This window comes from Doryrhamphus excisus, linkage group LG11, assembly GCF_037039965.1.
Source record: "Doryrhamphus excisus strain RoL-2023G ecotype Guam linkage group LG11, RoL_Dexc_Guam_v1.1, whole genome shotgun sequence".
Classification (NCBI taxonomy): Eukaryota; Metazoa; Chordata; class Actinopteri; order Syngnathiformes; family Syngnathidae; genus Doryrhamphus; species Doryrhamphus excisus.
This window is the reverse complement of record NC_136367.1, coordinates 7,054,031-7,079,223: the sequence shown is the minus strand read 5'-3', so window position 1 is coordinate 7,079,223 and position 25,193 is coordinate 7,054,031. Positions and strand designations below refer to the sequence as shown.

The window sequence follows — 25,193 nt, the reverse complement described above, 5'->3', positions numbered from 1 at the left end:
AGGCACATAAAAGGAAGAGCCCGACTCGGGCAACGCTGCATTCCACATAAAACGCCTGAAGGTGACCTTTGACCGTCTCGTTACAAATGACCAAAGGCCAAAGTAGGAAATAATTAGACGGCCATACTGAGCTGTTTGACGTGCACGCTGATATCACCATTGGCAGACAGAGCGATACTGGTATGATGGCATGTGATATCCGTCAGCCATATCGCCCGACACTCCATAAAGGTGCCGACTAGTCATTAGTCCACAGCTCACACCCTTTCATGACTTGTATGAGTCCGGGACGCCCCCAGCCCCACCCCGCCCCCAGGGAGACAAATAAAGCATTGTCTGAGGAAGGCTGGGGTCAAAGGTCAACAGAGTCCAAGTGGGTGCAGCACAGGATCTTTAGTTCCGTTGGGAGCGAGGGTCAAGCCCCGCGTGTCCCTTCCGTGCCTGACTGGAGAAAGTCTGGGATTTAATGAGTTGTCCGGACTTGTCGGAGGCATGCGGGGTTGCGTGCTCGTTGAGGTCCAAGTCTTCCTCCTCCTCCTCCTCCTCCTCCTCCTCGTCTTCCCTGAGGAACGCCGCATTCCATGCAAGCTTCCTGGCTTCTTCTTCCATAGTAGCTAAGACGGCAACATCCGACCGACTGGGAATATCCCACCGGGGAGTCCCACTGGTGACATTGGCAGCGTGAGCGGGGGGGTCGCTGTCACTCATGAGAAACTGCAGCTACGTGCTAGCTTGTGGGAGTCGCCAACGCTAGGAATAGCTTCACAGAGCGTTCTCACACTTGGTGCCAACAAAGTACAGGACGTGTCACATGAGCGAGCGTCCGTCATAAAGCCAACGGCAAGGACAATCACGGACTTTCATCAGAAGATTCATGCTGATGTTGAGACATCAGACTTGCAGGTTTTAGGCTCGACTGGTTCCACAGTGACTCACGTCCTCGGGCTACAAAAGGAGGAGCTTTGGGCTCGGAGGCTGAACAGCAAAAGACAGAAGCAGTCGCTCCCCGCTCTGCCAGTCAATCACTTCCAGAGCCGGACCTCGCTTACTTGAACGGAACCACTCCGGAACCACGGAGACGTGGAAAACCACCAGGAGCTTCGGAGAGAATTCCACTGCAGAAACCGGTCGGACAGGACCGGGGGGTTGTGAGACCAGCTCGGTGATTTCACGTGTGGGTTGGTTTTTGCTTGTTGCCGTGCGTGAGAAGCCGTGAGAACTTCCAGGCCGTCCAAATGGCAAACAGCTCCGGGTACCAGCTCATCGAGGACTGCGACGCCACGCACACGACGCTCTACAAGTTCTACGCCGCCATCATGATTCTCATATTCATCCTGGCCATCCCGCTCAACATGTCCGTCCTGCACCTCTTCATCTTCAAGCTGAAGTTCTGGAAGTCCAACACCAACAACGTGTTCCTCTTCAACCTGGTGCTGGCCGACATCCTGCTGCTCTTCTGCCTGCCCATCAAGGCTCACAACTTCATCCATGGCGAGCGCAGGAGCGGCAACGATGCCGTGTGCAAAGCCATGCTCTTCATGCTGTTCCTCAACCGAGGAGCCAGCATCGCCTTCCTCACCGTCACCTCCATCGACCGCTACTTCAACGTGGTGCACCCAGGCCGCAGGAACCTACTGAAGGCTCTCAAGAAGACACCGCACATCTCCATCTTCATATGGGTGCTCCTCCTGCCCCTCACCATCCCCACCATGCTCAAGAACTTCGACTGCTGCAACAGCCACAAGAGCAACGGGAAGGACACCTTGATCGAGGTACTGGACCGCCGCACGCGTCTCCGCATACGTTAGCTCCGCCCACATCCACCTGGACTCCCGTAGCAGCGCCGCACTCTCTTCGATGCAAACATGTCAAACAAATCAGGGGGTGACCAAAGTGCGGTCTGGGGGCCGTGTGCGACACGGGGCACATTGTAAAAACACAATTTAGCAAAAAAAGAAATAAAACTCAGCACTAACTTAAATAGAAAATCTAAATATTAAAAGACATCAAAAGGAGTGGAATGAGAAAAAGTCTGATTCATTTTTTCTCATTTTAGTCGTATAAAGTTACATATCTCAAAAACGAGAAAAATGCACAAGAAGAAAAAGGAAATCTTTTTATTAAATCGCAGAAATGAGACAAAAGTCAGAATTGTATGAGAATAAATGTAAATTAATATCATTTTAGTGGCAACGATTGCAAATATTAAAGACAAAATACATTATATGTGTGCATTATAAGTACATTATACATTATAAGTGCTAATATTGTGGGAAAAAAAACGAAAGTTGGAAAATTTGTTTGCGGAAAAAGCCACATGAAGTCATTTTGGCAATAAAGTCGTACTGACAGGAAGCAAATGTACAAGAATAAAACTGAAAAAGTTATTTAAAAAAAACAAAAAACAGCAGGAATTGGGTCAAAAAGCTGCAATTTTACACATAAAATAAGACAAAGAATTCCAGTTGGACTGTTGGAACTTTAAGCCTTAATGTATCAATTCCATAATGTATCAACCCCCCCCCCCCATTTTTATTGAATCAATTTGGCCCTAAAGTTTTTCCATCCCTGATGTACAACAACTAATAAAGTTTGAGAAATAAATCGAGTTTGAAAAATCAGAAATAGAAAAAAACAACTATAGTTTTCTGAGAATAAAGTCAAACTATTAAGAGAGAAAAAAAATAATAAATGTATAAAATTATGAAGAAAAAAAGTCAGTTTAGCAGCATGGAGCTGATATGTTAAAGGAAAAAAAGTTGGAATATGAGAAGAAAAAATAAAGTTGTAATATTTGGAACATTATGGGAATAAATTCAAAGTATTAAAAAAAGAAAATGTGGGGACATTATTTAAGAATAAAGTTGAAATACTTGGACAAAAGAGATAAAAGGCATAGAGTGAAGTTGATATTAACAATAGGCTTTCTCACCTCAAGCCAAGATGCACATTTTCCTAAATTATATATTAAAATATATGTATATTAAAAAAAACAATAATATATATATATATATATATATATATATATATATAAATTATATATAAAAAAAATATATATATATATAAATTATATATAAAAATGATGTATAAAATCCTTCCAAGCATGTGGCTGGAGATAGATAGCGGATAGCCGTATAGCCGTATAGCCGTATAGCCGTATAGCCGTATAGCCGTATAGCCGTATAGCCGCATAGCCTCACAGGCGTTTCCAAAGTAAATCATCATCAGTGTTTACAAAGACATACGTTGGCTTCATTAATGACTGCAAATTGTGGTAGATGTTTACAAAATGTTTACATTTTTACAAAAATTGAGTTTTTGTAAGGCCCGAAATCATCTCATGTTTATAAAAACATTACCTGAAGACTAAATGATATTACATCTGTAAATATAAATATTCCATAAATATTACATCTGGAGGTTTACGTCTTTGATCTTTGAAAAGCAGAGTATGAGCGTGGAATCTCCAGAGATGTCAGGTGACCACAAACTGAAAGACACGTGGTGGGGGGGCACTTTGGTCCAAATCCATCCAATGTAGCATAGCATGTGCTAAAGTAACAAAACAACAGTGTCATATCAAAATATCATTGCAGCGTGGTATTGGTTCCAAAAGGTCACTGAAATCCCAAACATCCGAAACCAGAGGTAATTTTCCCTTCAGGAATCCAATGAATCCATTTTCCACGCCCACAAATATGATTAAAAATACATTTTATAGAGAATTATTTTAGTTTGACCTGCAGAAGGCATCCATCCATCCAAGCCTTTTCTATACCGCTTATCCTCACTAGGGGGCGTGAGTATGCTGGAGCCTATCCCAGCACACCCCCTTTATCAGATAGCTGGCACTAGCAACTTTATTTGGCCCCATAGTGTGTTTTCCAGCCGTACACCCTGGACTGGTGGCCAGCCAATCACAGGGCACATATAAACAAACAAGCATTCCCAGCCAATTTGGAGCGGCCAATGAAGCTAGCATGTTTTTAGAATGGGATCCATTCCCGAGCGGAGGTTCCACGCCTCGCTGTGTGGCCAACATGCTAACTAGCCAGTCACCGGGTGGCGCAATAAACATCCAATAAACATCTGGAGCAAAACGGGTCGTCCACTTTTGCCGTGACTGATGTTCAAAGTGCAAAGTAGAGTAAAGGTCAGCTGTTTATGTTCAGCCAGTAGAGTCCAGAAATACCAGCGTGACCCTGGAGCTATTTTAGCATGGCTGCCGAGATACAGTATGTGGAACACCTGGAGTATGTCAGTGGCGGCACATACACGACAAAGCGCCAACATGCCAACATTCCAGGCACTCAGTGCCCACAATAACACGACGTGCTTTGTCTTCATTTGCAAGGACGTGGTGGACAGCTTGCGAGAGGCGGTCTTCTTCACGCAGATCATCATCCCCTTCGTCATCCTGGTCTACTGCACCGTGCGAATCGTCAACCGGCTCAGGAAGAAGACCGTCGGGGACAGGACCAAGCTGAGGAGAGCCGTCTTCCTGGTGACGTCGGTCATGGTGGTCTTCTCGCTCTGCTTCCTGCCTTGCACCATCTCCAGGGTGATCCTGCTGGTGGCCCGGGTCGAGGAGTGGGACAACGCCTCCCAGGACAAAGCGACCGTGGCCTTCGACGGCCTCATGGTTCTGTCCTACATGGACTGCCTTCTGGACCCGCTGGTCTACTGCTTCTGCAGCACCAAGTTCAAGGCGCTCTACATCTCCAGTTACTTCCCGTTTTGCAGCAAAGACAGTCCTCTTCAGCTGGACAGCTCCTCCACGGCGTACACCTCAAATCCCAAACGCAACAATGTCATTTGAAGGTCAACCAGGGACCGGGGGGGACCAGACAGACCCACAGCCCCTCGCATGGAATTGACTTGTTAAGGGAGACCTGGACTGATTTGCAAGCCGTGTTGATGTCCATTTGTGTTTAGGATTCATTACGTCCGCCTTAGCTAGCAGCTAAAACAACATTTTACATTTCCTTTTCATGCACATTAGCGCCGCCTACAGGACCGGAGTGGGGCAACATCTCAGGCTGTCTTGATTTCCTTTCCAATGGACATGTTTATGTTTAAAGCTGTCCTGCTTTTCTTTTCTTTTGTCCTTCCTCGCACAAGCAAACATACAACACACATACAACATCTGGCAGAATACCTCACCGTCCAGCACGTGCGGCATCTGACACTGGGAGCACGTGCGGCATCTGACACTGGGAGCACGTGCGGCATCTGATACTGGGAGCACGTGCGGCATCTGATACTGGGAACACGTGCGGCATCAAACAGTGAGAACATCTATGGCATCTGACACTGGGAGCACGTGTGGCATCCGACACGGGAGCATGTGCGGCATCCGACATTGGGAGTGCATGCGGCATCCAACACTGGGAGAACGTGCGGCACCCAACACGGGAGCACGTGCGGCATCCGACACTGGGAGCACATGCGGCATCCAACACCGGGAACACGTGCGGCATCCGACACCGGGAGCGCGTGCAGCATCCGACACCAGGTGCACGTGCGGCATCCGACACTGGGAGCATGTGCGGCATCTGACACTGGGAGCACGTGCGGCATCCGACACCAGGAGCACATGTGCCATCCAACAGTGGGAGCACGTGCGGCATCCGACACTGGGAGCACGTGCGGCATCTGACAGTGGGAGCATGTGCAGCATCATCATAATATTCTGACCTTGTACAATATTTTTATTCTATGCTACTAAAATGACATTATTTTTTATCATATTATGATTTAGTCCAACATATTTTTCTGGGTGTAATATGACTTTTTTTCCTTAATATTTTGACTTTATTCTGATAAAATAACAGCTCTTTTTTATTTTCCAACTATGTCAATATTTTGACTTTATTCCCAGAATATTATAACTTTTCATCAACCTAATTTTCCAAAAATTATAACTGTTTTGGCATTCCAACTTTTTTTTTAATTGTTGAAATTTATGCTACTATAATGATGTTCTTTTTTTCCTCATAACAAATGCTTTATTCTCATCAAATTATGACTTTTTTCTCCAAATATTTTAATTTTATTCTTATTTATATGTTTCAACTGTTAGTTTTCATGTTAAATGATATATTTAGAATGTGCTAAAAAAAACCAAAACAAACAGAAAAACTTTATGTCCCTCTTTCCTAAACTTTTGTGTGTGGTTGGTCCTGATCCGGGGGGCCACAAACGGACTTTGGACACCCCTGCCTTACCTTTTGTAAAAACAAACCAACGTTCCAACAATGTTAAGTGTCTCCTGCAGGCTTTGTGTTATTTCAAGCTGTTAAATGTTTACACGTCTTAAGATCAGCTAAGCTCCTTAGCGATGCTAAAGATGGCGGCATGATAGACTACAGCTGTACTAAGCACCATAATAAACATATTTTTCAAAGAATACCCTTCAGGTGGTGAATAAGTCTTTTTGCTGGCGGGTCACATGATGATGATAAGATGGAAAAGATGACCAATGTGTCACCAAATAGACGACAATCCAGTATGACGTCACATGCTGGGTTGCCTAACGTTTAAAAGCGTATTCATACGCATCACATACGCATCACTCTGGGGTATTTCCATAACTCAGATTAGCATCTTCTTTTTTGAGGGGGTGTCATCACAGATGGGGGTCATAATAGATGCAAATCCTAAAACATTCATGCTAAAAAATGTTACATTAAAAATAAGATTTTTTATTATGTCATATGGTAATAAGGGCAACAAATGAATTCATCAAACTAGTTCATTCATCACATATGAGGATTTTTTTAATGACGATTTTAAACGCGTAGGCGACCTGGAGGAGTCATCTGGATGATGATGATGATGATGATGATGATGATTATGTCATCGTCACGGTGAGTGTGCCGCTTTAGTCTCTCGAAACTCAGATCTTTTATTTTCACTTTATTCTTCTCAAATTGCAGCTGTTTTATTCCATTCCATGTACATTTTCTATATACATATACATTTTCTAAATATTATGACTTCATCCCCATAACATTGGATCTTCTCCCACAACCTAATTCATTCATTCATTCGTTTTCTACTGCTTTTTCCTCACGAGGGTCGCAGCGGTTCCTGGAGCCTATCCCAGCTGTCTTTGGGCAAGAGGCGGGGTACACCCTGGACTGGTGGCCAGCCAATCACAGGGCACATATAGACAAACAACCATTCACACTCACATTCATACCTATGGACAATTTGGAGTGGCCAATTAACCTAGCATGTTTTTGGAATGTGGGAGGAAACCGGAGTACCCGGAGAAAACCCACGCATGCACGGGGAGAACATGCAAACTCCACACAGAGATGGCCGAGGGTGGAATTGAACCCTGGTCTCCTAGCTGTGAGGTCTGCACGCTAACCACTAGACCGCCATGCCGCCCCACAAGCTAATTTTTTGGAATATTCCAACTCTTACTACTAAAAAGGCGTCATTCCTTCTCCTAAGTCTTGTAAAAAGTGACTTTTTTTCTTTGAATTTGAACTTTATTTTCCTCAAATTGCGGCAGTGTTGAACCTTTGACCTGTGCTGAGTCACCTGAATGATGTCACATGACACGTCCCATGATGTCATCCAGCCGGTGGGAGGGTGTGTCTGCCGCTGGCAGGGTGTCTAAAAATAGAACAGATTTGATTCAGTCAGGTGTGTCATCACTTGAGGACTTCTCATGGTGCAATATGTGTGTGTGTGTGTATGTGTGTGTGTGTATGTGTGTGCGTGTGCGTGTGCGTGTGTGTAACAATGTTGTCATCTCTGATGCATTCTGACTGGAAAGGGAAGACATGGAAGAGTATTTCCAGTAAAGGAAGGATTTCCAGTGAAGGAGCATGGTATACGTTCTAGTTGCCCTAGCTAGCATTGTTCATCAGGACAAACAAGCAGGCCAGAAGGGGTGGGACTAAAGTGGCGGGACTCTCTCTGACTCCGCCTACATAGAGTACCACTGCACAGTAACTCATCCTATCCCGTGCTGTGGGATGAGGCTGTTAACAGTCACAAGATGCAGTGGGGGTCTGTTGTGTGGTTCCGGGCCCCGCTGGGGCATGTCGAGACACAAACGCCCTCGGCTCAGTTTCGGTCCGATGGAGGAGATGATGCTGGGAATGATGGGATGTGTAGGGACACGCAGGGAAAGTCCAATTCGGTGGGAGGACGTGACTCGTGTTTAGCTGTGGCCACCCTAAAACATCTTTTAAGGTTTATTTCAACTTTCAAAACAAAAAACAAAAAAAAACAAATGTGTCTATCAATCCAGGTCAAGTGTGTATTTTGGTAGTCAGAACCTGTTTACAACCTTTTAAATATGGATTTTAACATGATTAGAACCCTCTAGACATGCAGTAGCACCCCTATAGTCACCGTTACACAGCTATTACCCAATACAGTAGATATATAGTAAGAGAACATAAGACATAAATAAGACTTGTGTTAATAAGACTCGAGTAGCGTGATGGACAGGAAGTGGCATCAGTTCAGAGTTGAGTTTTAGCTTTAGCTAGTGTTCTGGTCACAACCGTAGCCCTTGTGAGGGATTTTTGTGAGACCAGTCCAATAAAAGCCTTTTTTCCGGGAAAGTCTGGTGCTTGTTTGTCTCACCTAACATTACAGTAACATTACTGCCACCTAGTAACCAAAGTATAATGCTACATATCATCACAACATCTTCAATAATTATCAGGTAATAATTATCATTATTATTATCATTAATTATTATTAATTATTACTTTTTATTTTTTAATTAAAAAAATAGTAATAATGGACAGCAAGACATCATTGCTTCAAAAATTTAGTTTGCAACAATTGGTTGTTGATGATAAAACAAAGAAAGGTGGTGATTTAAAATACTCATTTAAAAACATACCTCAAAATACAACAACCATTACAATACAATACAATAAAATACAATGCAAGCAAACAACCCAGATTAGGCACAGGTTCAAATCCACCCTCGGCCATCTCTGTGTGGAGTTTGCATGTTCTCCTCGTGCATGCGTGGGTTTTCTCCGGGTACTCCGGTTTCCTCCCACATTCCAAAAACATGCTAGGTTAATTGGCCACTCCAAATTGTCCATAGGTATGAATGTGAGTGTGAATGGTTGTTTGTCTATATGTGCCCTGTGAGTGTACCCCCGCCTCTCGCCCGAAGACAGCTGGGATAGGCTCCAGCACCCCCGCGACCCTCGTGAGGATTAGAGGTAGAAAATGAATGAATGAATGAATAATTATCATTGTTCTGCTGGAAAATGCTTCTTTCCCTCATGACTGAGGGTCCTCATCTGGTAGTCACTGGCCTTTTCAACACTTGACTAAGGAATTCTTCCAGAGGAATAAGTTAACTCTTTTGAACCATCCTGGGTCTTCCCCTCATCGAAATCCAATGGAGAACATTTGGCGATGGATGGCGAAGGAAGGTTCCAAAAATGGCCACCAGTTCCAGACAGCGGATGCCCTCCGTGAAGCCATCTTCACCAGCTGGAGCAACATTCCCACTGGCCTTTCGGAAAAACTGGCATCCATTTTATTTTTCCGTATGCAACCCTTGATGGAAGCCTTGGCTACCGCATCAAAACCCCCCATTGCTACCCCATCAAACCCCCCATTGCTACCCCATCAAAACCCCCATTGCTTTCATCAGCTTGACACGATGGAGCTAGCTTCTCCAACGGCGTGGTCGCACACAGACAGGAAGTAGCGAGATTATCAGATAAGACATGCTGTACCCGAGAAATGACTTCCTGCTACTTGGCACAGTTTTATCGTGAGACACCTCATACCTGCCAGTAACACACACACACGTACGGACGTACGCATGGCCCGGTATAAGAATATGATGGTATGATAGGCTTGAGCCAAAACTGTATACCATGGTTTTGTGGTTTTATCATGGTATCATAACGATGGCTATAAAATGTGTTATTTTGAAATATTGTTATGAAAAAGAGAAAAAAGTGATCATTCTATTGTTTAAAACGCCCAGCATTTCTGGCAGGTTGTGTTTCTGCTGTATTTACAGATGACGTCATACGTTAGTAAACCTTCCACACTTTAATGGTGTCAATCCGGAGTCATACGTCTTTGCGAGAGGACATTGCCATGGCAACGTGGCAACCGGCCTGTCAAACAGTGACGAATGATTAGAAGTCTTCAATCATTAGCGAGCTTTTTGTTAGAGGCGATCGGTCAAAGGGTCCAGGCGGCGTAATGTTTGACTTTGTCCCAAGAAGAAGAAGAAGAAGGAGGATGGTGTCCATGGTGTAAACATGTCCCAAAGTGACAGCTTCCACTCAAGAGGGCGTGAAGCTCGACATGTGCAGGCATGAGGGTCTCTGGCGGGCAACCGCTTGAGGAATTTCACAGCCATTTCCTGCAAAACGGGCCGGAAAACACCTCGGATTTGTGTTGCATACGATCCAGGCAGCTTCCACGTGTGATGAAGATGCTAGATGATGATGTTGAGGTGGAGGCCTGACTTGAAACCACACCTCCTGCTCTGACTGCTAATTGTCAGCACGAAGGAAAGAAGCGGCCTCTCATAAAGGAGAGCAGCGCTGGTGCGTCTCCCGACATTCAGCACCTCCTCACGTTTACTGAGCGCTTCCTCGGAATGTTTTGGCAGAGCTGACAGAAGCTTGACCCGACTCCAGGGTGGGTGGGGGGGGAGCTGTAGAATTTGGCGGATCGGAGCGAGAGCTGTGCCTGAGGAGAGAGGACGAAGCAGTGGACTCGGTAGCGAGAGCGGAGTTGGACGGAGGAGGATGGGGGTCGTAGACCCCAAAGTGGACCACTGCAATGTTAGCAACTACGCTACGTACAACACGCTGTCCTGGATCGTGGCCGGCCAGTTTGCACTGGGTCTGCCTCTCAACCTGTCTGTCCTCTACATCTTCATCTTCAGGTACCACAGCGCCGTCGTGCTATACATCACACGCACACACACACACACACGGGTGGGTGGACGTCATACACCAGCTTGAATACCCGTGCTTGCTGGTGACCCTTGCTTGAACCCACCGCTTCCTAAGACCTGCTTGACGCCAACGCTGGAAAGATGAGATAAAATGTCAAAAATGTCGAGGAAGAGCACTTTGATGCGCACCTCATATTTGTTCAGTATCCATTTTGGACAGGGGTGTCCAACACGCGTCCGGGGGGCCAGGCCAGCTGCTTGTTTTTTTTGTAAAAATAAAATGAATTGATTAACAATGAAATGTAGTGTTAGATATGACACCAATAAGGCCCTACGACTTCCGTGTTAACAGAATCGTGGAACTGGCCAAGAAAAACAGAATTTACTGTTAAAGCATGCTAAACACTGCAGCTGTGTGAGTGTGTTTATTCCATGTTGTGTTAGCATGCTAAACACTGCAGCTGTGTGAGTGTGTTTATTCCATGTTGTGTTAGCATGCTAAACAGTGCGGCTGTGTGAGTGCGTTTATAATGTTTTATGTTAGCACGCTAAACAGTGCGGCTGTGTGAGTGCGTTTATAATGTTTTATGTTAGCACGCTAAACAGTGTGGCTGTGTGAGTGCGTTTACACTGTGTTGTGTTAACATGCTAAACAGTGCATCTGTGTGAGTGCGTTTATAATGTATTATGTTAGCATGCTAAACAGTGCGGTTGTTTGAGTGTTTACAGCGTTGTGTTAGCATGCTAAACAGTGCGGCTGTTTGAGTGCATTTACAGCGTTGTGTTAGCATGCTAAACAGTGCGGCTGTGTGAGTGCGTTTACAGTGGTGTTATCATGCTAAACAGTGTGGCAGTGTGAGTGCATTTATAATGTTTTATGTTAGCATGCTAAACAGTGCGGCTGTTTGAGTGTGTTTACAGGGTTGTGTTAGCATGCTAAACAATGTGGCTGTTTGAGTGTGTTTACAGCGTTGTGTTAGCATGCTAAACAGTGCAACTGTGTGAGTGCGTTTACACTGTGTTGTGTTAGCATGCTAAACAGTGCAGCTGTGTGAGTGCGTTTATAGTGGTGTTAGTATGCTAAACAGTGTGGCTGTGTGAGTGCCTTTACACAATGTTGTGTTAGCACGCTAAACAGTGTGGCTGTGTGAGTGCCTTTACACAATGTTGTGTTAGCATACTAAACAGTGCGTCTGTGTGAGTGAGTTTATAATGTTTTATGTTAGCATGCTAAACAGTGCGACTGTTTGAGTGCGTTTACAGCATTGTGTTTTAGCATGCTAAACAGTGCGGCTGTTTGAGTGCGTTTACAGCATTGTGTTAGCATGCTAAACAGTGTGGCCGTGTGAGTGCGTTTACAGTGGTGTTAGCATGCTAAACAGTGTGGCTGTGTGAGTGCCTTTACACGATGTTGTGTTAGCATGCTAAACAGTGCGTCTGTGTGAGTGCGTTTATAATGTTTTATGTTAGCATGCTAAACAGTGCGGCTGTTTGAGTGCATTTACAGTGTTGTGTTAGCATGCCAAACAGTGCGGCTGTGTGAGTGCGTTTACAGTGGTGTTAGCATGCTAAACAGTGTGGCTGTGTGAGTGCATTTAGATGATGTTGTGTTAGCATGCTAAACAGTGCATCTGTGTGAGTGCATTTATAATGTATTGTGTTAGCATGCTAAACAGTGCGGCTGTTTGAGTGCGTTTACAGCGTTGTGTTAGCATGCTAAACAGTGCGGCTGTATGAGTGCGTTTACAGTGGTGTTAGCAGGATAAAGTGTGGCTGTGTGAGTGCGTTTACACGATGTTGTGTTAGCATGCTGAACAGCGCATCTGTGTGAGTGCGTTTATAATGTTTTATGTTATCATGCTAAACAGTGCGGCTGTTTGAGTGCGTTTACAGTGTTGTGTTGGCATGCTAAACAGTGCGGCCGTGTGAGCGCGTTTACAGTGTTGCGTTTTACGATGCCCGCTGACGTCATGCAAGTTTCGAGTGAAAGACGAGAAGCACGTTTATTCTTGCACTCAGCTCATCTTAACCATCATCACACAATATTAACACACTTCCGGCCTTCAAAATAAGAGTGTCTAATTGTGTAACCAAAATAAAAATCTCCATCCGTTTTCTGTGCCACTTATCCTCACTCGTAAGACAGAAGCCTTTAGCTTGGCGGTCAGGCTAGCAGAACTGGACCCTTGCTCGGGTCACTGGAGGTTCAGACGCCGGGCTGACTGGAAGCTCATGCTAACGTAGCCAAACAAACTTGTGCATTTGTGTCTCATCTGAGAAGGCATCTTCTTTGCGTGTGTAGGTTCAAGTTCTGGAAGAACAAGAGCGTCTTCCTTTTCAACATTGTGGTGGCGGATTTCCTGCTGGTGGCGTGTCTTCCTGCCAAGGCCTACCACTACCAGATGGGCCAGCGGCGCAGTCCCAACTACGTCACGTGCAAGACCATGCTCTTCATGCTCTTCCTCAACCGCGGCGCCAGCATCGCCTTCCTGGTCGTGCTGTCCATCGACCGCTACTTCAACGTGGTCCACCTGGGCAGGGGGAACTTTGTCAAAGTCCTGAAGAGGTCCCCTCAGATCTCAGTGGTCATTTGGCTGCTCCTGCTGCCCCTCACCATTCCCACCATGCTCAACACCTTTGAGTGCTGTAACAGCCACGGCCGAATCCACGAGACCTTCTATCACGACGTGACGGACACCTTCAGAGAGGTACAACATATACGCTCCCCCTGGCCAGTCCTGCATCCAAACTATTTGCTCCAATTGTGGCAACCTCAATGCAACAAATGCAACATTTGCCTCCAATTTTCCACCAGGGGGCAGTCATGACTAAAACCTGATACAGCTCTGCCCTGCAACCAACCAAGCTACTATCTAGAACAGGGGTCTCAAACTCACTTTACTTGGGGGCCACTGGATCTCGGGTCTGGGTGAGACTGGGCCGCATCAGGTTTTCCAAAAAAAACGCATTTATTAAAAACAAAAAAATTTGAAAAACTGCTTTGGTTCCAATTTTCTACAAGAAAAGCTCTGCTAAAACATTCCACTGTTCTCAAATATCTTAATTTTTATTTTTCTACACAAAATAAGATGAAAAATAAATAAACAAATCAAGAATAAAAGAAAATCAATCAATCAGTAATAAAGAAATATAATAATAATAATAAAACAGCAAATAATAAAAACTTAAGAAACCACATATAGTTGGTGGGTAGACAAATTATTTTTTTCAGATTAAAATGAACAAAGCATTATTAGAGCCCTGTAGACATGACAAAACACGACTATAGTCACATTTATACTTTTTTTATTTACAACATATTGCGCAACTGCAGGGTCTTGAGACACATGCTAACTCGCAAACTAGAGAGCTAGCGACCTAAACGGTAGCCTTCAAGTTATTTCCTTTAAACTTAAATAGCCAAAAACTTACCACTTCCACACGGATAGGGAGGATAACTATTAACAGTTATTTAACCTTAAACATGAACATTAATCAAATGTAATAATTTTTCTGGGTACATGATACCATACAGCATCCATATCAAACTTGCGCGGGCCGCACTAACATTAAACTTTCATACCAAGGCGGGGGCCTCAAACTAGTGTCCTGCGGGCCACATTTGGCCCGCGGCCCGCGTGTTTGAGACCCCTGATCTAGAACATGGCTTTCCATAGTGTTGCACAGGGGCAAACAAACAAATTTAATTTCTGGAAAATTAGGTCCACTAGCTGCGCTAGCCAGTAAGCAAAAAGGCCTAGACTCATTGTCCAGCGCAGCTCTTAAGGCATCAGGGAGTGAGGTTTCCACAAGATTTAGATTTCTTTGTCTATTTGTGACAACAGAGGTCACTAACGCTTCATATCAACTCTCTTATCTTTGTTCCCTTGTGAAGTTGGTGTTCTTCACCCAAATCCTAATTCCCTTCATCATCCTGGTCTACTGCACGGTGCGCATCGTCCACCGGCTGAGGAAGAAGACGGTGGGTGACCAGCGCAAACTGAGGCGAGCGACGTGCGTGGTCATGTCCGTGGTGGGGCTCTTCTCCGTCTGCTTCTTGCCGTCCACCATCGCCCGGGCGGTGCTGCTGGCCGCGCGGCTGACGAGGCCGGAAGTGGAGGGTCTGGCGGCTCAGGCGTACGACAGCCTCATGGTTCTGTCCAACATCGACTGCCTGCTGGACCCGTTGGTCTACTGCTTCTGTTACTCAGGGTTCAAGGACGCCTACATTGCCACTTTCTGTCCCACTTTCCTGCAGAAGAGGCTGCTCACATCGGAGTTTGGCTCGGGAATGGGAACCATGACCACAACCACAAATTCTGGAGCCAGAACCGCTTCCTTGCCAATGATAGAGAAATGATTTTATTCATGATGATAACTTCACTGAAATATCTAGTGGTTAGATTATTTTATTATTATTTGTATCACTTCTAATACATCTAATTATTTGATCTTAAAAATGATGAATATGTTAATAAAATAGAAACAATTTTAGAAAAGACTGTATTGTACTTTCTATTCCAGAGAATATGCAAAAGTTGTCAGGTTCGTCGGCATATTATTGTAGATTATTTTAACTTATTGTGAGTTTTATTTTCATTATTTTATTGTTGTTATTGTCTATTGTTACATTTAGGCACATTATTTCACTCCTAAAAATTTAAACGCAAGCCGAGTCGGCGCAGTGACGTCACACGGCTAGCATAATTAGCAAACGCCACAAGCTAGCAGAAGTAGCTAACTTACCATCAGCCGATGCCCTTCTTCAGCACTTCTTCCCTCTTGGACGTTCGTCTTTTCGCCCAAACTGACACGTTCGTCGTCCGTGTGTCAAACAAATGTAGATGTAAAATGTACAACTATAAAGTAGTTCCAATTTGATACTTGACAACGTCGTCTAGGCCCGTGTTTCCCAGTCGGACATCATTTAGGATGGGACCCTATCGGAAAACAATTACCAGGACGACGAGCTCACCTCCTGTGCCCGTCAGAACATAAACCGGTTAAACTCGTTCCTGCTTGACTTTTAGCTCAGTAAATCTCCACCGCGACATGTTTTTTTCTTTTTTCTCTTTCAGGCGTTTGACACTGATTTATTTATGTGCTTGTTATTGTCGTAATTGTCTGTCAGCAGTTTCATGATGATACTTGACAGCTCCTTAATGATTGATTTTATAGCAGCTGTTTAGCAGCAGTTTAACAGTTTGTAATTGGCTGTTCAGACACGTAGGAATATATCTTCCATATGAAATAATATGTAAAGATACACGTGAATATCTTCATACAGTAATTATTAAGACTGTGTACAATGGAGAGGCTATCCGGAGTCTCTGCTGCCCTCTAGTGACATTAAGTGGAAGTGAAAAAGTAAATATAATCATTCATTCATTTTCTACCGCTTATTCTCACGAGGGTCGGAGGTGCTGGAGCCTATCCCAGCTGTCTTCGGATGAGAGGCGGGGTGCACCCTGGACTGGTGGCCAGCCAATCATAATATCATGAGCAATAAAACAAAGTCGAACTGACGTAAAAAGAAAAAGCAGATGATGATTTGCTGCATATTTTAAATGACTTGAATGTTGCTGTTAGTTTTAGCAAGATGGAACCAGCAGGCACACATTCCATGTACAGAAACAAATATGCGCAAGTTCATGTCAACTGTGTAGTTGACATTTAAACACTAACATAATCAAATATATTTAAAGATACATGGTCATTGCAGCATAGATCGCAGAAGAAAAACCTGCTTTGAGCGCTTTTGAATCAACCTTGGCTGTGATTGGCCAGCTAGGCCTTCTCCTTGATCCCTATTGGACAGGACACTCCGGTGGAGCGCAGCCCACAGTAGCCGTCTGGGTTTTTACTCAGGTACTGCTGGTGGTAGTCCTCAGCGTAGTAAAAGTCTTTGCCCTCTGCAATCTCTGTTGTGATGGCTCCAAAACCTTCCTCAGTCAGAGCCTGCACGCACACACACACGCGCACACACACACACACACACACACAGCAAAGTGGGATGTCAAGTCCTTTCCAAACTTCCTGTTTGTACGTTTTGATACACCAACATGCATTTTCTTCATACTGAACACTTTTTCAAGCTTTTTTTCCAGCCCATCAGCATGTAAACAAAAGCTTTGTTTGTTTTGTTGTCCAAATATGTAGAAACTGCCCCACCTTAGATGTACTTCAGCATTTCAAGGATAAAATAAAACCTTCTGGAACGTTTTGTGCATGTGTTAGGTTTGAGACTAAAGTGACTTTAGCGCGGGACAGATTTAGGACCCAGATGGTTTGGCAGGGAGTGTGTGTGTGTGTGTGTGTGTGTGTGTGTTTGCTTTGAGCCAACTGCTCGCTAACACACACACACAGATGGGAGGGGGGTCAATCTGGTGATAAAAAGATGAGAAAGGGAAGCAAACCAAGAGAGAATTCAAGTCATTGTAAAAAGACAACATGTTTGGATTCAATTTGATGTCCCGTCAGCAAAAGCGTGGATGACTGTTTGGTTTGGAGGCAGCAGAAGAAGATGAAGAAGATGAAGAAGATGATGCTGTGGGTACCTTTTGGTACTGATCTCGGGACGCCAGCGCCTCGGCCAGCTGCGGCTGCGTGTACGTGTAGATGGCAGAGCGGTACGTCGTCCCCACGTCGTTGCCCTGACGCATGCCTGAACACACACACGCATCCGGTGTTGAACATGTGAGATGTTTCCATCTGACAGGCGGCACCCCTCATGGCTACCTTGAGTGGGATCATGGCTTTCCCAGAAGACTTTGAGCAGGTTAGCAAAGGAGATCTGGTTTGGATGGAAGACCACTCTGACCACCTCAGCATGGCCTGTCATGCCTGAATGCAAGGAATAGGCGTGTACTTAGTGACATGCAGTATACTATATGTACAGCACATACATAGATAACCATATATACCAATACCATATTCATATGGAGTGTTACCACAGACCCCTTCTCAAGACACATGTTTACATGGTGTAAGTCCAGAGACAAACATACTGGATGTATACATGTGTGTATATTTTTTACTGTACACTGAATACTGTATATGTTAGCATTAGGTGTGTATGTGAACGGATAGATGTTTACATTGCGTAGTATATGAATGAGTATATGAATATGTAAATGGTTAAACGTTTGTGTACTTCATGCGAATGTCCACACACAGATACAGTGAAGAAAATAAGTATTTGAACACCCTGCTATTTTGCTATTTCTCCCACTTAGAAATCATGGAGGGGTCTGAAATTTTCATCGTAGGTGCATGTCCACTGTGAGAGAGATAAACTAAAAAGAAAAATCCAGAAATCACAATGCATGATTTTTTAACAATTTATTTGTGTGATACAGCTGCAAATAAGTATTTGAACACCTGTGTATCATCTAGAATTCTGACCCTGAAAGACCTGTTAGTCTGCCCATTAGAAGTCCACCTGCACTCCATGTATCATCCTGAATCAGATGCACCTGTTTGAGGTCGTTAGCTGCATAAAGACACCTGTCCACCCCATACAATCAGTAAGACTTTAACTTGTAACATGGCGAAGACCAAAGAGCTGTCCAAAGACACCAGAGACAAAATTGTACACCTCCACAAGGCTGGAAAGGGCTACGGAGCAATTACCAAGCAGCTTGGTGAAAAAAGGTCCACTGTTGGAGCTATCATTAGAAAATGGAAGAAGCTAAACATGACGGTCAATCTCAATCGGAGTGGAGCCCCATGCAAGATATCACCTCGTGGGGTCTCAATGATTCTAAGAAAGGTGAGGAATCAGCCCAGAACTACACGACAGGACTTGGTCAATGACCTGAAAAGAGCTGGGACCACCGTTTCCAAGGTTACTGTAGGTAATACACTAAGACGTCATGATGTGAAATCATGCATGGCACGAAAGGTTCCCCTGCTTAAACCAGCACATGTCAAGGCCCGTCTTAAGTTTGCATATGACCATTTGGATGATACAGAGGAGTCATGGGAGAAAGTTTTATGGTCAGATGAGACCAAAATAGAACTTTTTGGTCATAATTCCAATAAGCGTGTTTGGAGGAAGAAGAATGAAGAGTACAATCCGAAGAACACCATCCCTACTGTGAAGCATGGGGGTGGTAGCATCATGCTTTGGGGGTGTTTTTCTGCACATGGGACAGGACGAGTGCACTGCATTAAAGAGAGGATGACTGGGGCCGTGTATTGTGAGATTTTGGGGAACAACCTCCTTCCCTCTGTCAGAGCATTGAAGATGGGTCGTGGCTGGGTCTTCCAACACGACAACGACCCGAAGCACACAGCCAGGAAAACCAAGGAGTGGCTCCGTAAGAAGCATATCAAGGTTCTAGCATGGCCCAGCCAGTCTCCAGACCTGAACCCAATCGAAAATCTTTGGAGGGAGCTCAAACTCCGTGTTTCTCAGCGACAGCCCAGAAACCTGACTGATCTAGAGAAGATCTGTGTGGAGGAGTGGGCCAAGATCCCTCCTGCAGTGTGTGCAAACCTGGTGAAAAACTACAGGAAACGTTTGACCTCTGTAATAGCAAACAAAGGCTACTGTACCAAATATTAACATTCATTTTCTCAGGTGTTCAAATACTTATTTGCAGCTGTATCACACAAATAAATTGTTAAAAAATCATGCATTGTGATTTCTGGATTTTTCTTTTTAGTTTATCTCTCTCACAGTGGACATGCACCTACGATGAAAATTTCAGACCCCTCCATGATTTCTAAGTGGGAGAAATAGCAAAATAGCAGGGTATTCAAATACTTATTTTCTTCACTGTAGATGTTTACGTGGGTGGACAGACAACGCTTATTACCTTGTGCAAGTGTGTGTAAGTGAAGAGACAAACACAATTTACATCATGTGTGTGTTTGTGATTGGACAGACGTGTTTACAATGAATGTGAACGTGAACGTGAATGGACAAACAGTTAGGGTTGGGATTAGGGTTAAGGTTTACGCTTGGGCGTTATGGTCGGTTACCTTGAAAAGACGCTCAGATGTTTATACACAAACAGACATTTCACATTATGTGTGTATGCGAATGGACAGACATTTCACATTATGTGTGTATGCGAATGGACAGACATTTCACATTATGTGTGTATGCGAATGGACAGACATTTCACATTATGTGTGTATGCGAATGGACAGACATTTCACATTATGTGCGTATGCGAATGGACAGACATTTCACATTATGTGTGTATGCGAATGGACAGACATTTCACATTATGTGTGTATGCGAATGGACACTGAATGTGAATGGACAACAAGACATGTACATTATGTGTATATATGAATGGACAAACAGACATGTACATTATGTGTGTATGTGATTGAACAATCACGTAAGAGTGTGTGTATATGTGAATGGACATAACAATATGTGTATGTGTGTATGTGCATGGACAAACATATAATTTTTGTGTGCTGTATGTGAATAGACAGACACATAATGTGTGTATATGTGAATGGACAGACAAAACAATATGCGTGTATGTAAATGGAAAAACACATGTGTGCATATACAAATGGACAAACCCATAAGTGTGTATATGTGAATGGACAGACACATAACAATATGTGTGTATGTGAATGGACATACACAAAATACTGTATGTGTATGTGAATGGAGAAACACAATGTGTGCATATGCGAATGGACAAACCCGCAAGTGTGTATATGCGAATGGATAAACCCATAAGTGTGTGTATGCGAATGGACAAACCCATAAGTGTGTACATGTGAATGGACAGACACATAAAAATATGTGTGTATGTGAATGGACATACACATAATACTGTATGTGTGTATGTGAATGGAGAAACACATAATAATATGCATGAATTCTGTCCAGTCAGGTTAGATAGCAGAAGGGACGTGGGTACCTGTGCACACTTCCTTGTAGGTGGGGTTGTGCGTGTAGCCTCCAGCGTAGCCCACCTGAGTGGAGTAGACTCCTTTCTGCCTCCAGAACTTCCTCTCCGCCCCCCAGAAGCAGCCCATGCCTGCAGGACAGCACCAAGCAAACGCCAACATAAAGGTCTCGCGGTGGTCAGTGTTCGGAGCACGGCGGGCACTCACCAAACATGACCATGTGTGTGTCTTCAGGGAAAGGGGGTGTGGTCCTGTTGCCGTTCACGTCGTGGTTGGCTGCACAGGGAAGAACATTTCAAGATCCGTTAAAGACAAAACCCCCAATTATTTGCTTGTGCTTATTCACAACAGCCAAACAGGAAAGGATGACTTCTCCAGGAAGTGCACGTCATGAAAACACACACACACACATCTGTGACCCACTTGACTTGTGCTGAGCAGTTGTGCATTTGGACCAATCTGAACACTGCCCCCTGGCGGCCGTGATGTGCACTACAATGCCCAGGGCTGTGTGTGTGTCACAGTAATAAGCCTTATCAAGATAACTATCTTATATTCTTTATGACACACACATAATACATATTAGTGCTGCTCTATTTCAGTTCACGGTGTGTTCGTGCGTGCGTGCGTGTCAGCCAATCAGCAATGAGCAGCACAGTCCTATTTCCATGGGCTCTTATCACTACATTAACATTAAACGGCACCCTTTCTGACACCGCTAGACAACAGGGGGCGCTGTTACAGAGCTCTGCACTATGTGTTCTTTCTTCCAGTTATCATTTTGAGGGGGGAAGTGTTTTTTTTTAAAAAAAAAAAGGTTGTCGCCCGGATGAATGCCGCTCGTGTTTGGTGTTAGTGTAGTTAAGACAACAATAAAGATGGCGCCCTGCAGCACGGATGCAGCCACAACAGACAGTGATGGATGACACGCAGCACACAAAGCAATTAAATCTACAAAGTAACCTCCCCCACCTTCTCCTGATTACTGGTTACCTTCCTCCTCTCTCTCTCATCAGCACCACCACTATCATCATCATCATCACGTTCTTCTTAGTGTCACCCAGCAGCCATCTTTGTCTTCAACATTAGCTTCCTTTGACGTTCATTCTTAGTCTCGCACTGTTTAATTAATAATGGATTTCTGGATCTTCCCTGATTTTGCAACCCCACAAAATTCCACAGTATCTCCTCCGTGCTGTATCCATCTTATTCTTCTTTGTCTTGTGTGGCTGCACAGTGACTATGCATCTATCCGTGGGTCTTTGGGACCGGGGGAATACTCTTCTCACTCCTTCACCCCACAGATATTCAACGAAGTTCGTCTAAAGCACAAGTTTGACATGTATTTTGGACATGTATTCCTTCAGTAGAGGCCAGCGTGCGTGCGTGCGTGCTCGCCAGGGCAGCTTTATTCATCGTGAGCCAACACTCGGCAGTCCCACTCCCAGTGAAGAGGACACTTTGGTGCCAACAGAAGCTGCTGCCAAATTCAAGCCGACAGCCTACAAACTAGAGTTATCCCTCTCTCACACACACAAACGCGGTATTTTTGGTTCATGTTTACATGTCAAAACACAACATCTAAAATAAGTCGTGTATAAATGCTTATATTCTGTCGCAGTTTCAACCTGTTCTTTCCTTATTTATGCGGAAGTAGGTACAGAGTACATATACGCATGCGCACATGTATGCCCACAACGGTTGCCCTGTCACTATGACTTGTCAATAAACAACTTCACTTATAATAATCTTCTAATAGTCACGTCCCTTAAAGTGTCTTTGGGATAGTGATTGTTTCCGGTTATCACAGCAACAGAAAGTAAAGATATTGTTTATAGGCGGTTGCTGAGTGAAAATGCTGTAGCTAGCATGCTAAAGCTAAGCCACTATGCGAGGAGCAGACTCACCGGACACCCTGATAGCTTCAGTCCGGCCGGGCAGCGCTGCTTCTGGGCTCGGCATCTGAGTTTTGGAGGCCATGTCGCCCATTCGATTGTTGACTAAATGTCGCCACACCAGACGGAGCTTGGAGGAAGAGGAGACCATTGAGCAAACGCCCGAGCGCAACGCTGGCTGTGTTAGCTTAGCTTGCTAAACTATCAAGTTATGCAAACACGTTACTTAACTTCAGCAGTAGCATTTAGCATAACACTTTCACACATGGACTGGAATGGCTCACCTTGGGACGCAATACAAATGACGTCATACACCACAACTCTTGGCATTATCGCCATGAAAGGTTTGTTTAGTTAGTTAGTAGTCGCTGCTAGTAATAAAACCACAATGACTGGACATGACATTTCAGTGCAGCCTGGGTCTTTAAGTGCTTTAGTTTGCTGTGGCTGAGAGTTAGGTGGTACTTCAAAGTTCATACTCAACTAAAATATCAGCACTCCTGACTGTAATATTTTCTGTGTACACAAAAGGCCTCTGTAAAATATTCATATATCATAATACTATTATAATAATATATGTTATAATATATAAAATACTATTGTGTATATGTGTACCTGAGGCTGGCACGTTTACCCCTGGTACCCATACCTACCTATAGTTACCTACCAACCGATGTATACCTACCTACCTATACCTACCTACCAACCTATACCTACTTACCTACCTATACCTACCAACCTACCTATACCTACCGACCTATACCCACCTACCAACCTACCAACCTATACCTACCAACCTACCTATACCTACCTACCAGCCTACCTACCAACCTATACCTACCTACCAACCTACCTATACCTACCAACCTATACCTACCTACCTATACCTACCAACCTACCTATACCTACCTACCAACCTATACCTACCTACCAGCCTACCTACAACCTATACATCTACCTACCTACCTATACCTACCAATCTACCTATACCTACCTACCTATACATCTACCTATACCTACCAACCTACCTACCTATACATCTACCTATACCTACCAACCTACCTACCTACCGACCTATACCTACCTACCACAGATCTCTATGTAGGGGTCTCCCGGCTCATGCAGTTCCTGGTCTGCAGTGGTGCAGTCCGGTCCCCGTCAGTCTGGATGGCTGCAAGGCTGCCGGCTTGAGTGGGGGAGGAAGATGAGCCACGTGGATCACTACCTGTCCTATTGGCCTCATGTCGGCCATTGGACTGATATGGCACATACTCTACCTTTTATTGTTTATCATGTATGACACAAACTAGAATCACTTTCCGACATCCCTTTCCAAGCCATGCAGGCCACGTTTGATGTCACGTGGATGATTGACAGCACTTGGTGCACCAAGTCCTGAAAAGAGAAAATAAAAAGTGTCATCATGAGTCCAAATACTTCTTCTGCCAGTGTGGCTGTTTATCAGGTGTCTCACCGTGGGCCTTGCTCAGCCGGCACAATCAAGAGGATGCAAAGGGGGGAGGGGGTGTCGAGCTGGAGGCTGAGGATGTAACAACCTGGCTTCAGAGGACCACCCCTCCCCTCTCCTCCTCTCCTCTCTCCTCCCCTCCTCTCTCCTCCTCTCTCCATCTGACTGCGCCCAGCTCCTCGTCGTCATCCTCACTCTGCTGCAGCCTGAGCTGTCCCAAAAATGTTGGACTATTTGTGCCTCGGCAGCTTCCCTGGACTCAGCTGAGGATGCACAAAAGGACCTCCGCATCCCTGCCCTCCTCCTCCTCCTCCCCGCAGCATCCTCAGCGTCGCCATCCCGTCCTGCGTGGACCTCCGCCGCGGGGCTCCGAGGACCGGGTGGCTCTCGCTCACCGAGGCGCATGTAAGCGTTCAATCGTTGGACACAAGTCTCCCGCTCGTCGGCCTCTTTCATCGAGCTGCATGCAAGGATGGAGATGTGCGGTAAAAAAAAAAAGTCAATCTGCGCAATTTGGTAGTGGTGGTGTTGCGACTGTGGTTTGCGTTTTTTAATGATATGAAATATGTTGACTGCTTTGTTGCTATTTTATACTTGGGTTAGGTGCTTGACAGCGGACGTGACAAAGACGCAATATGCGTATATGCTCTGCGCAACTTGTATGAGACTGCGCACACGCCCTCATTGTAAATATGTGCAGTGTTTCAAATGCTTCACGGAAATTCAGGCTCCATAACGCTCACAATGCTCAACAACCTCTTATTTTACACCATGTTGCAATTTGACTGGTTTCACTTGGTGGAAAATGACACAGGCAGCGCGACACCCACAAAGACAGGCAGACCCCCCCAAGCCCCCCAACCCCCCACCCCCATGCATTTGCTGCACGCTATATCTGGGTCATTAGCATGTGATGCTGCATTCGCACACAAAATGCTGCAGGAAGTGATGTTTTTGGGGAGGATGTGGGGGTGATGAGGATGAGCAAGTCCCAGCATCACCCCCCCCCCCCCCCGCAGCT

At 44.8% G+C, this 25,193-nt stretch overlaps 3 protein-coding genes across 5 annotated transcripts; 2 read left to right on the top strand and 1 right to left on the bottom strand.

Annotated features, from left to right (window-relative positions):
* The first annotated feature begins 604 nt into the window (after positions 1-604).
* Positions 605-5,468, top strand: LOC131122931 (12-(S)-hydroxy-5,8,10,14-eicosatetraenoic acid receptor). Its single transcript, XM_058065421.2, has 2 exons — positions 605-1,772; positions 4,355-5,468. Exons 1-2 carry the CDS (start codon positions 1,236-1,238, stop codon positions 4,817-4,819), a joined length of 1,002 nt encoding a protein of 333 aa, XP_057921404.2. The 5' UTR covers positions 605-1,235; the 3' UTR covers positions 4,820-5,468.
* A 5,217-nt stretch (positions 5,469-10,685) lies between these two features.
* LOC131122915 (12-(S)-hydroxy-5,8,10,14-eicosatetraenoic acid receptor-like) lies at positions 10,686-15,432 on the top strand. The gene is made up of 3 exons (XM_058065420.2): positions 10,686-10,912; positions 13,227-13,632; positions 14,820-15,432. The coding sequence occupies exons 1-3, from the start codon at positions 10,773-10,775 to the stop codon at positions 15,282-15,284; spliced, it is 1,011 nt and encodes a 336-aa protein (XP_057921403.2). The 5' UTR covers positions 10,686-10,772; the 3' UTR covers positions 15,285-15,432.
* Positions 14,205-23,811, bottom strand: msraa (methionine sulfoxide reductase Aa). 3 transcript variants are annotated; one of them, XR_013629428.1, is made up of 8 exons: positions 22,989-23,144; positions 22,717-22,834; positions 21,017-21,085; positions 20,821-20,940; positions 17,663-17,767; positions 17,482-17,588; positions 15,671-16,882; positions 14,207-15,262 (listed from the first exon to the last, which is right to left on the bottom strand). XR_013629428.1 is itself a non-coding variant. In XM_078794624.1 (7 exons), exons 2-7 carry the CDS (start codon positions 22,796-22,798, stop codon positions 16,712-16,714), a joined length of 654 nt encoding a protein of 217 aa, XP_078650750.1. In that variant the 5' UTR covers positions 22,799-22,834; positions 23,793-23,811; the 3' UTR covers positions 14,205-16,711. The 3 variants fall into 3 exon arrangements, 2 of the variants coding, with proteins under 2 accessions (XP_078650750.1, XP_057921410.2); XM_078794624.1 differs by lacking the exon at positions 22,989-23,144 and adding an exon at positions 23,793-23,811 and having other exon boundaries at positions 14,205-16,882; XM_058065427.2 differs by having other exon boundaries at positions 14,205-16,882.
* Positions 23,812-25,193: the final 1,382 nt, after the last annotated feature.

What these genes read in the sequence shown, in the direction of transcription:
- LOC131122931 (XM_058065421.2), top strand. Translation starts at nt 1,236, where the DNA reads ATGGCAAACAGCTCCGGGTACCAGCTCATCGAGGACTGCGACGCCACG. An exon ending in GGAAGGACACCTTGATCGAG is followed by an intron (nt 1,773 to 4,354) that starts GTACTGGACCGC and finishes TTCATTTGCAAG; the next exon opens with GACGTGGTGGACAGCTTGCG.
- LOC131122915 (XM_058065420.2), top strand. Translation starts at nt 10,773, where the DNA reads ATGGGGGTCGTAGACCCCAAAGTGGACCACTGCAATGTTAGCAACTAC. An exon ending in CTCTACATCTTCATCTTCAG is followed by an intron (nt 10,913 to 13,226) that starts GTACCACAGCGC and finishes TTGCGTGTGTAG; the next exon opens with GTTCAAGTTCTGGAAGAACA. An exon ending in TGACGGACACCTTCAGAGAG is followed by an intron (nt 13,633 to 14,819) that starts GTACAACATATA and finishes TCCCTTGTGAAG; the next exon opens with TTGGTGTTCTTCACCCAAAT.
- msraa (XM_058065427.2), bottom strand. Translation starts at nt 23,015, where the DNA reads ATGACGTCATTTGTATTGCGTCCCAAG. An exon ending in CTACAAGGAAGTGTGCACAG is followed by an intron (nt 17,768 to 20,820) that starts GTACCCACGTCC and finishes CCTTGCATTCAG; the next exon opens with GCATGACAGGCCATGCTGAG. An exon ending in AAGCCATGATCCCACTCAAG is followed by an intron (nt 17,589 to 17,662) that starts GTAGCCATGAGG and finishes GTGTGTGTTCAG; the next exon opens with GCATGCGTCAGGGCAACGAC.